This window comes from Dendrobium catenatum, unplaced genomic scaffold (genome assembly GCF_001605985.2).
Source record: "Dendrobium catenatum unplaced genomic scaffold, ASM160598v2 fragScaff_scaffold_630, whole genome shotgun sequence".
Taxonomy (NCBI): Eukaryota; Viridiplantae; Streptophyta; class Magnoliopsida; order Asparagales; family Orchidaceae; genus Dendrobium; species Dendrobium catenatum.
The window spans coordinates 197,138-209,173 of record NW_021319092.1 but is presented as its reverse complement, the minus strand read 5'-3'; the positions used below and the strand labels follow the sequence as shown (position 1 = coordinate 209,173).

At 33.3% G+C, this 12,036-nt stretch overlaps 1 protein-coding gene across 1 annotated transcript in view; it reads right to left on the bottom strand.

The window, feature by feature from the left end:
* Positions 1-12,036, bottom strand: part of LOC110112013 (mitochondrial carrier protein MTM1) — a 60,291-nt gene that overhangs the window by 46,294 nt on the left and 1,961 nt on the right. Inside the window, exons 3-4 of the mRNA XM_028695403.1 lie at positions 959-1,087; positions 767-826 (exon numbers count right to left, since the gene is read on the bottom strand). Of these exons, the coding sequence (XP_028551236.1) occupies positions 767-826; positions 959-1,087 (189 nt within the window). The remainder of the gene's footprint in view (positions 1-766; positions 827-958; positions 1,088-12,036) is intronic.

Here is a 12,036-nt window from a genome sequence, read left to right as displayed (position 1 = left end):
ATAGATAAAGTGATGGAAGGAAGAAATGTAGGTTTGCAGAAAATGATATTCCCGCCATCATTACATCAGTTAAAAGATAACTTAAATACCATTATTTAAAACTCTAAGATAAAAAGTGCACCAATAGGGGTACCTTAGCAAAATTTTGAAAAAAAGTGACATGAGGCTTACCCCTCACCTTGGGTTGATGAGGCATATGCCTCAGTGGGATTGAGGCATGCCTTAATGCGTGCCTCTGGGAAATTTGTAAGTACAAGCCTCAAACACTAGAGTTTAGGTAATTTAAAGTTTTTAATTTGCAAATTTAGTATATAAAACAAATCCTATTTTGTTATTTCTTAAACCTTAAATAAACATAATCGAGAAATGAAATTGCATACACTTCCTCGACTCCCAGCCATACACTACACTTGCACCCGCTAAATGATAAGAGTGAGGAAGACTTCTGAATTCATAAATCATAATCTTAGTGACATAGACTGCTTGTTTATGCTGAATTAAGAGTGGGATAGGCTTACTGCTATGATCCTACTGCAATATCTTACTTCAATGTTAGTATGTTACCTTTTATTCCATAATTTTTATTAACTTGTGATTTAATACTGAGACTTATACCTTGCCTCATGAATAGAACACGTCTCAATATCAGATTGTACAGTTTCAAACCACATTAAATCCCATAGAAAAGAATGAATTTCAGAGTGGAAAAAACAAACTAAAAAAATGGAAAATAGGCCCGATAAAGAAACAAAAAATTAAAACTAACCGTTGGTATGGCCAATGCTAATCCAGCATTTGTACCCCTCCACAGCCTAGCAATTCCTTCCTGTGTTTTAAACATTATATTAGCCCATCAATAAACCGGTATGCTCAAAATGAGGAAAAATTCATGAATAAAATTCAATATTGAAGTAATTGGTAAAGAAACAAAATTAAACTCAGTAAATGAGGCACTTACTTGTCTAATGACTTTGTAGAAAACATCCAAAGTTCCTTTGTACTGAAAACAGTCGGGAGGACAAACTGCTTCAGCACCAAATATTCCACCACGATTACATGATGGAGAACATCTGAACTCTGAAAGCATCTGAAAAAAATTATGATTAAAATAAATCAAGAAACCAAAAGGGGATACTCAATAAATTCAGTACAAAGAAGAAACTGAAAGGAACGTAAAAAACACTAGGTACCATCAAAAATAGGAAATATGTAGAATTACACAAATAAAACATGGAAAATATTAGACGAATGGTCATAGTATCCGCAAGAAGCATCCATGTCAAAGGAGATGTGATATTTTTCTAAACCTAAAGCTCAACAGAACGTCAGATAACTTTTATATAACAAATATTTCATTTTGTTCAAGAAAAATAAGCAAATTCACGTGTTCTTTTGGCAGTAGAAAGTAACATTCAAGTAGTGGATATTCAAACTATTCTACGTATAGAAAGTAACATTCAAGTAATCCCTATTGAATCTAATGCTAGCATGCCCGCTATATTAAAATCTAGTTTCATATAAATTTCCCTTAATCTTTCAGAAAAGCTTAAACCCAGTAACATTACAACAATCAACAATCAACAAATCAACGTTGATTTAATATTTAAAGTCACAAGTTCTAAATGAATTAAGTTGCACCTTACAATTTTTAAAGTTACAATAACAGATAAATAACATTCTCATTTAGATTCATAATTTATCAACTTTTACCTTGTTGACCGCAAAACAAAGAACTCTCCCAGGAACAACACATTTATGATTATTCCGCTATACGTGAAAAATGCTTAAACAGCAATTATTGTAAAGAAAATGAAAAGCTATGAAGCGTAAAGACACAGAACCAAGACAACGCACAATAAGGACAGCAAATGTTGAAGTTGAACATCATATATCAACAAGAAGGCCACCGGTAACTAGAAAATCTATAAAAGAGAAACAAAATATACAAAGAGAATACAACCATAATCAATCAATATTACTATTAAAAAGACATTTGATACCCGGGAAAAAAGAATCATTGCCATTCATCCATCTTAAACATCACAAAATCATAATAATATATCTAATATTTAACAAGCCCACAAATTCTATAAAGCTAAATAATTTCACCAACATTAATTTTATCTTCGTAAAGTACATTTATTTTTCCATAGATAAGATTAAAATTTAAAAATAATAAGTTTTAAAAAACTGAACATATTTTAATTTTTAAGATTCGTCTAATTTCAATAATTTAGACTTTTCATCCTCGATTCATAAATTTTAAAACAATAAGGGAAGCAAATGGAGAAATTAGTCATCATATATAAAAAAGGTCATCAGTAACAACAAAGCCCACAACCAATAAAACAAAATATACAAAAAGAATTAAAATCATAATTAATGAATACCACTATTAAAAAGATGCTTGACATTCATCTAAATACAATCATGTCCATTAATCTGTTATAGACATTATTATATCATAATCATACATGCAGCCTCTCTCTCTCATATTAAATTCTCTCTCTTAGAAGCCTCTTTCTTACTAAAAAGCCTCTCTCTTTATCTCCCCTAGAAGCCTCTCTCTTAGAATCTCTCCCACTCTTCGAACTTCTCTCTCAATCTCTTAGAAATCTCTCTTAGAAGCATTTTCCTCTATTTAAATTGCATCTCTCTCTCAATACTATTACACTTTCTTTTTTTTATCCAACATTGTTTTCTTGTCGTACGTCGCAATGCTGCCCATACGTAACAAACCAAAATGATTCATAACTAGTCCCATTAAAATTATTAATAATAATAACAACAACAACAAGCCTTTGTCCCACTACGTGGGGTTGGCTAAAATTTGTGCAAATTAACAAACAAAATTATTATTGTGTGCTACTAATTTTGTGGTGGCAGTGTGATAGTTTCTTGTCATAGTGTTACACAAAGATCCAAACGCCCATGAATAGTCCAATTAAACCCAATGAACTACCTAAGGGTTCCTTTGGTTACAAATGGGTTTATATAAGGCACAAATGTTCAAAATTGGCTTATGATGGTCTAAGGTATACTCCTTGGGACCATGGATGTCACTTGAGTTAAACTAGGGTTAACATATTCCATGAGACGACATCTGATGCCCCATATATGTTGCCCATTCTTCATTTCTATCAAAAAAATGATAAAATTGAACACCATATATCACCTAACTTCCAACCATCATTTATCGCCTACAAATGATCGATGTCTATTACTTGTATTATTAGTCATCCAATCCCCCTTCCTATCAGGAGAATGATAACCCCAACTATCAAGTTGCCTGATCCTTCCAAATACTTCCAATGACTAAGGCCTATCAACAGTCAACATCTAACGCACTTTTCCCAATAGCCAAGACTAAGCTCCTATCATGTGAAAAACAAAATCAGTAACCCTCCATCGTCATACTCCCAACATTCCCTATTGGTTATCGTTCGACTGCTAATCATAATCGACATCTAACTTTGTTAACCAGCAATGTCTACTTCTCGAAATGACTAAGCTAATCGTTTATTGCCCAACTTTCAATATTTCTAGTTGAATGTTTTCTAATGCTTAGGGGTGTCAATTTTGGGTCGCGGGTCGGGTTCGGGTCGGACCCGGAACAGACCCGAGTTCAAACAGGTAGACCCTAACCCGACCCGGATAGGTAAACGAGTCGGAAATGCGAACCCGACCAGGCAGGCGACGCGGGTGAGGTCGCGGTCGCGGGTGAGGTCGCGGGCAGCGACGCGGGCAAGGCTTCAAAAAGGTTTTCCAGGTTGACCCGGCAACGCGCCGGGTCAACCCGAACCCGACCCGTTTTTTAAATGGGTCGAATCCGGGAATTCGAACCCGACCCGTTTTGAAAACGGGTCGGGTCTAACCCAAAAATTCTGAGTCGGGTTTTCTTGTCGTGTCAAATATTGACACTAGTAATGCTTACCAATAACTAACATTTGACATATGTTATCACCATCGCCCAATAAACCCTCCTATCACGAGAACGACCAAATTAATTGTCTGTCATAACCCATGTTCTAAAGCCTTTGTCGATCGTTGTTTAACAACTACTAATTATTAATGTTTGATATTCATCAAGTATTGATGCGCATCTTTTCAGTAGTCCAATATCTCCAATGATCAAGAGAAAAACTAAGCGTTGCCCACTACGCCCAACTATGTTTCCCATCAATTATCATTCAATACATACCAACAAACAATACATACCAATAACAACTCTCACACATCAAAACTTTTATTGAGAGAGCAACCAAGTTAAACTCCAATCAATGCCCAAACTCAAATATTTCCTTTCAATCATTGTTTAATACAGATCAATAATCGTCGTATGATTCCCATATTTCTAGTCCCTCAATATCCACACCTATTAAGAGAATGATCAATATGATTGCCCACCATCATCTTACTTTTAACATTCCTTATCAATAACTGTCCAATGTCTATCGACCATCATCCAAGGCCCATCTTCCTGATACCCTAATCTTTCATCCTATCAGTAGAACAACCAAAATGACCTCCCAACATCATCTGACTCCTAACATTCTCAATATCATATGAAACATGCCAATAATTGATGCCCACCATTCATCATCCAACAACGACTATATCTCATCTTATCAATCATCCAATATCATCTCCCATCAGATGAAAGATATGCCAACTGCCCGTTATCACCCAATAATAACTTTAACGGATCAAAACTTTTATTGCGATCACAAGATGCGCCTTCCATAGTTCATATTAATAACATTATTTTAAGGCTTTCTTTAATTATGTAAAAGGATGCCCATTATAATTGGAACTTACAACAGTGGAATCATTTCAACTAAAGCGAAGATAACCCTTTTCAAATTTTTCACATGGAATAATCTCGTGTCTCCTATGTATTACACTCAAATTAGTTGCATGTACATGGAATTTTCATTCAATATCAAGATGATAAGCTTTCCATACACTGCCATGAGTATTCCAAAATGCAAGAAAGCTTAATTTGTTACCTTAAATCCTAATTGTATCAAAAAACTCATTTTTTAAGCTATTGTAAAAAGGATTAATATTATGTTCATTTCTTTCTTTGTTTTGTTTATGGAGATGCTTGATGCTTAAACTGAGGAGCTTTGGTGTAAACTTTTTGAACAAGACAACATTAATCTATGAAACGCCTGCTAGGATACATGAAAAGTTAGAGCAATAGAGAAAAAGTTTAGATGAAGATAATTTATAATTAAATTATAAGGTATTAATACTAATCCCAATTAAAATTTGTATTTAGACACACTCAAGTACTAATACTTTTTTATTACAATTTGCGAGCATCTTCCAAATATTGGCATGATTAGTTAAATTTCCAACTAAAACAAACTTTACGGAGATAATCAAAATAGTAGGCTAATTGATAACTATCTAGATAGAGATAATAACTTTAAAAATGCAAAATTAGAGAATGCATTCATAAAGTGCATTAATAATGATGATGCATGAAAATTAGGTTTGTGCTTTCTTGTAGATTTTGCTCAGTCATGATAAGTACAATATTATTTTTATTGAGATGCTTAATTGGTTGAATATGAGGATGCATTCTTTGGATACCCATAAGGAAGGCTATCATGTGAGAGACCACTGGAAGGGATTAATAAGGATATGTTGTATAATAAGGTAAATGTCCTAAAAAAATAGAATACCAATCAAGTATAGAATCTTTGGATTTGACTTATCATGTCAATGCAGGACCAAAAAACCCAATCTAGAACTAGGGAGAATTATGCAAATTGCCTTGAAGAGAAAGATGTTGTATAATAAGGTAAATGTCCTAAAAAATAGAATACCAATCAAGTATAGAATCTTTGGATTTGACTTATCATGGCAATGCAGGACCAAAAAACCCAACCTAGAACTAGGGAGAATTATGCAAATTGCCTTGAAGAGAGAGAGCCAACGATATTGAGCGAAATGAGTAACAAAGTGCCACAAATAACAAAAAATTTCCATTATTAATAAATGAAATAATAAGTTATATCCAAAGTACTATACTTTAAATATTAATTTAGGTTCATAATTTTTGTGAATTAACTCTTAAGCATGCATTAACTTAATTTTTTATGTTATTGTTAGTCCTATACTGATGCATAGAGTTGATGAAGATAACTATAAGTCAATTGTACATACTCCTTTATAGCCTCTCTGGTTATAGTTATGAAGAAGATAACAACAACATATTTCGTGGGTGAATGTGATAGCCACGCCAAAAAAAGAAGCATAGAGGAGGTGCATGGAAGACAAAATACAAAAAACGAAGCAAAGAGGAGGTGCATGGAAGACAAAATACAAATGAATTCACGTCCTCAGCTAATGAGTCCATGCCCTCCTCCAATCAGCTAAAGCAACTTTTTTGTAGTTAGGGAACTAAAGAACAATCAACTCATATTAGAGAATAATAGTTAAAGTTGGAGAAAAATTTAGATGTTCTAAGAAATTTTGTTTATAGTTTTGAATATATGGAGGAGAATAAAAATATACACAGTGCCATAAATATGAGTAGAGATAAAGAAGGTAATGAGGAAATCCTTGATGCTAACTCAACCATCATGTTGAGGTTGAGATGAGGTGGAGTAGGACAGCATGGAAGTCATTTCCATTGATTATGACATTCCTCTGGAGACTGAAAGTGATGCATTGAAGGAGGTTGGAGACGTTAACCAAACTTTTACTATTTTATGTACAAATCATATGATGAAGGAGGTAATCCTATCTCTCGCTATTGTAAAAATAAGATGCAAAGTTAACAGCTATGATGCAAAGACACGAACACGGCAACATGGATACGACATGGACACGGGACACATCAATTATTGAAAATATAGGACACGGACACGGGTTGGACACGGTATTATAATTTTTATATTTTAAAATAGTGTATAAAAATTGAATAAGTATAATTTTAAAAATAATAAATCATTTAATTAGAATTTGTACTTAAAATTATTAATATTAAGATGATAAGTGTCGGGCATTGATGTCATTTATCAATCATTGAGAGAAGAGATGACAATGTTGTCGAGAACAGGGCATTGATGTTATGAAGTAAATATTGGACATCAATGTTAAGAGGACATTATCGTCGATGTTGAGAGGGTGTTGGGCGTTAATGTTGAGAAAGTGTTGGACAAAGATGAGATGTCAAGTTGTGGGAGTAGAAATTGCTAGCATCGAGAATCAATGTAAGACAATGTTAAACTTTGATATGGAGATCGTTTTGAAATGTTGATGTTGTAACAACGTCAAACGTCAATGTTGAGATGATATCGAACATTGTTATGAAATCAAAGTTGTAACCCACCAAAGAGAAATGAAAATGAAAATGAGAATATTCTATGAATGGGGTATTCAGTGTGGACGATTGATTTGGTGTTGTGGATAGGAAATAAGAAATTTAGTTTTTATATTTTAAATAAGTAAAAATTTTAAATACAAGATATTGTATTTAAAAAAATCATAAAATATTTAACATACGCGTGTCCAATTTGTATTTAAAATTTTTTTAATCAGACACATTTTTGGCGTGTCTAACATGTGTCAAAGGAGTGTCGGACGTGTGTCGTGTCGGATACGTGTCGAACATTGCATGCCCCTTTGAGGAGAAATGTCGTTGCATCATAGGTTAATAGATTACTATGAAGCACAGACACGGACACGGGACACGGATACAACACGACACGGACATGGGACACGTCAATTATTGAAAATATAGGACACGGACACAAGTTGGACACAGTATTATAGTTTTTATATTTTAAAAATAGTGTATAAAAATTAAATAAGTATAATTTTAAAAATAATTTAAAAAAATAAGTCATTTAACTAGAATTTGTGCTTAAATTGATTAGTATTAGGATATCGAGAGTCAAACGTCAATGTCGTTTATCAGTCACCGAGAGAGGAGATGAAAATACCTTCACTACCAAAGAGAAATAAAAATGAGAATATTCGATGAATGTGTATTAAGTGCAGACGTTGATTTGGTGTTGTGGATAAGAAATAAGAAATTTAGTTTAAATTCCGGCATCCCGCCAAATATAAGAAATTATATTTTTAAAAAAATTATAAAATACTTAAGATACGTGTGTCGGACACGCATGTCCAATTTTTATTAATATTTTTTTAATGAGACATGTTTTCGGGGTGTCTGACACATGTCGGAGGAGTGTCGAACGAGTGTCGTATCGAATATGTGTCGGACACTGCACGTCTCTTTGAGGAGAAGTGTCGGTGCATCATAGACAGATTATCAAATAAGTAGAAATAAAGAAAAAGAAAAATGAGACTATATATTATGCAAATCCAGCCGACAAGATGTTTAAGCTTGTATTATATTACTCTCTGATGCAATCGAGGATTATCATTCTATGTTTTATTTTTCAATGTTTTTTTTTATTTTTCTATGTTTTGGACTCTTTTTTTTTTTTTGTTACCCATGATGGAAAGCAACCAATGAACATGTTTAGGATTGGTGCTCTTAGGACATTTCACTCCTTTAGTTTACTAGTTTTCTTTGGTTTTTGGGTATTTGTTGTTGGGCTGAAATTCTCGTATTGGGCTTGGCCCATTTTCCCTTGGCTGCTTGGTGTTTTAGTTATCTCGGCTGATGGATTCTGCTGGTTGCTTCAGTTTTCGTTTGATGGGCTAGCTGTTTGGTTCTTGGGTTGGTCGTGCTCTCTCTTCGGTATTTCCCATGTTTTGGCTGCTCCCAATGGAGGCTTGGGTGGCACCTTTTTGGGGGGTTGTTTGGATTCCTTTTCCCTAATTATAGGGGGATGTTTGCTGTTGTAAGGAGGTTTTAATGATCTGAAATTGTTTTTAAACCTGAGGTTTTTCTCTTCCTAGCCTAAGATCTACTTATTTCTTACCTATTTCTTCTTCCAGTCTTATATCTATTTATTCTTCCCACAATTATCTTTCCATTGTATCTTTCTTCTCTACATAAAGTGTCAGTGGTGTTGTTGGCCGGTTTGTTGGTATTTGCCAGAGGAGTACCGACGGGTGTTGGATCAAGATTGTGTAGTGGACCCCTGATTTGAATGTTCTTTAGAGCACCTAATTTTTCTAAATTTTATCGATGCATGCAAGGTGACCTTTAAGATTGTTCTGAGGGTAGTGTTTTTTATAATTTTATCTTTTCTTTCTAAGTCCTCTTTTATGTTTCTTGCATCTGTTTGTTTCTTTTTCGGTGGTTTATTTACTTTTTTTTTTTTGTTGAGATATGTTCCGTTTGTCCCTAGTGTTCTCCTTCTTGGCTTTTAAAACTTAGAGCCATCACTCTCTCTCTCATAACTAATTGGATGGCTAATAAATTTAATTCCTCTATAATCATCACAACATTGAAAGTTTCATTTGTTCATGAATATTGGGGCCAAAATTCTTCGCCAATCACTTAGGCATCTCCTTAGACATAAAAATTCTATTGAAGAAATTTATATATCAAACTCCTACAGTATCGTTTATTACTCTACAAATCTCAATAGATATCTCATATGGACTAAAAACTGTACATTTATGCAACCATTTTAGAGCTAAATTCACTTCTTTAATTTCAATCAATCTATAATACACCTCATCATTTTGTTCATTATTTTTTCCAAAATGACTTTTTTTAAAAATGCAAACTTAATGATTTTTCAATATATCATTTTCACCTTTTCTTAATTTCTTAACATTTTATTAAGACCATATTATCTTTGCAAATAAAGCATCCAACTTAATCAAAATCTCCAGATCTTTAATTTCTCGCTTAGTTACTTTACATATTTGTCAATGAAGTACTATAATCATTGTCAATAGAATATGGTCAAAAAGAATAATTTAATAAACAACTCTAAAATACAGCAGCCACATGAGGAATGAGATGGCATATGAATGTTCAAGTGAGATGGATTTCAGACAGCAAAATATACCTTCCTAGGATAAACCCTACTTAAAAGAAAAAATAGCAATGAGAAACAATCTCTTTTTTCAAACCCATCATCATGCTTGGCCCATTTAATTCATTCCAATTCATCAACCAAGTAAAAAGCTGAAATCTTAAGAATAAGGACAAAGGAAATAAAAAGATGACAAAGTCTTACAACAACACAAGGAAGTGTTTTATCCATATGTCAATAATTGTGATTGGAAAATGTCACAAATATCGAGAAAACACATGATTCTGCATATTAGTTTAAAATGCATAGTAGTTGAGCATGATATGACTAATGCAAAGCTTAACATGATGCTTTTAGCTTTCTAAATGTATCCACGTAATGGGATAAAGGCTTGTTGTTGTTTTTGTTGCATGGATATTCTTACTAAACATTTGCAAGATAATGTACCTTTGTGTATGATTTTTGCTAATGATATTATATTTGTTGATAAGACGAGAGGGAGTTAATGAAAAACTTGAATTATGGAGGCCATCCTTAAGAGTCTAAATGTTTTCATTTGAGTATATCTAAAACCAAATACATGAAAGGTAGTTTTAGTAGTAATAGATCTAGCGGTTGGATTGTGGCATTGAGAGATCAAGTTATCAAAAAAAAGTGCACATTTTAAATATTTCGGGTATATTGTTCAACGCAATGGTGAAATAAATGAGGATATTATTAGTATAATTCAAGTTCGATGGTTGAAGTGAATTAATGCATCGGGCTTATTGTGTGATAAAAAAGTATCCCTAAAACTTAAACATAAAATTTTATAAGATGGTGGTGAGACATGCAATGATTATGGCGCAGAATGTTGACCATTAAAAGATAAGCATAAAATTAAGATAAGTGTTGTAGAAATGAGGAATCTCAAGTGCATGAGTAGCTTTCCACTTAATGTCAGAATGCAAAATGAGTATATACGTGAAAAGCTTTGACTAGCCCCAGTGGTAGATAAAATTAGAGAGAATCGTCTTAAATGGTTTGTTCACATAAAATGTCGGCCTTCTGATGACCATGTGAGGAGAGTAAATGTATTAGATACAGTGTTCATTAAGATAAGCAGAGGTAGATCTAAAAAGACTTGATTAAAAAGTATTTAAAAAATATTTTTTATTATATTTAAATGAGAATTTGATTGTTAATAGGACACAATGGAAAAAATGATTCATGCAGTCGACCAAAGGCTTGTTGTTGTCATTGTTGTTGATCTTAATCTCCAACCAAGTTTAAAATTGTGTAATTGGGTATTGAGGTGTTTTCCATTCGTGAGACAAAACGTAAACCTCAATATGTTTTGAGGTGTAAGCCTCAAAATCTAAAAATTGCATAAAGTAAACAAAGATTAAAAATGATTTTGTATATAATACACAAATAATATGTTAAATGATGACATATTAACTTACTACAGAACTATGAAGTAACAAATTGATATATATATATATATATGAAATATTGCATGAAACAGAATGAAAATGGGTGGTGGTGTGCGGTTTCAAAGTGATCCCCTACAATGGCTACGACAACTGTGGTTGCGGCGAAGGCGGCGAGCTGGAGGTCGAGGTAACTGTTGCAACTCAGGGGTGAATAAAGATGTGATTTGCTTGAGAGTTTAGTTTATAATTTAGGTAATTTTTAATAAAATAATATAAAAAAAGGTAAGGCGTATGCCTCACACCAACGAGGCACAAACCTCATAAAAAAATCTTGAGGCATAAGCCTCGAGATATTTTTCATCAGAACTGCGTTGAGGTGGGCCTCAAGGAGAACCCTTATAGCGTAATTTTAAACAATGTCTCCAACTACAACTTTCAAACTAAAAAATGATATAACAATGAAGAGCAACTAATTTTACACCCACATAGTAGAAAATTTATCAATGCTTCCCCAATGAGTCAATATATAAGGATATTTTATTCAGTAAAATCCTTGCCCTAAACCATCTACACTTAGCATCCTGCTTTACGAGAAATTATTCTGTGTGGAATCCGATCACAACGATGTGTTCGGCTGCTTACGTGGAAAGGGTTAAATAGTCAATTAACTTGCGTAAACCTCGTAAACCCGACCC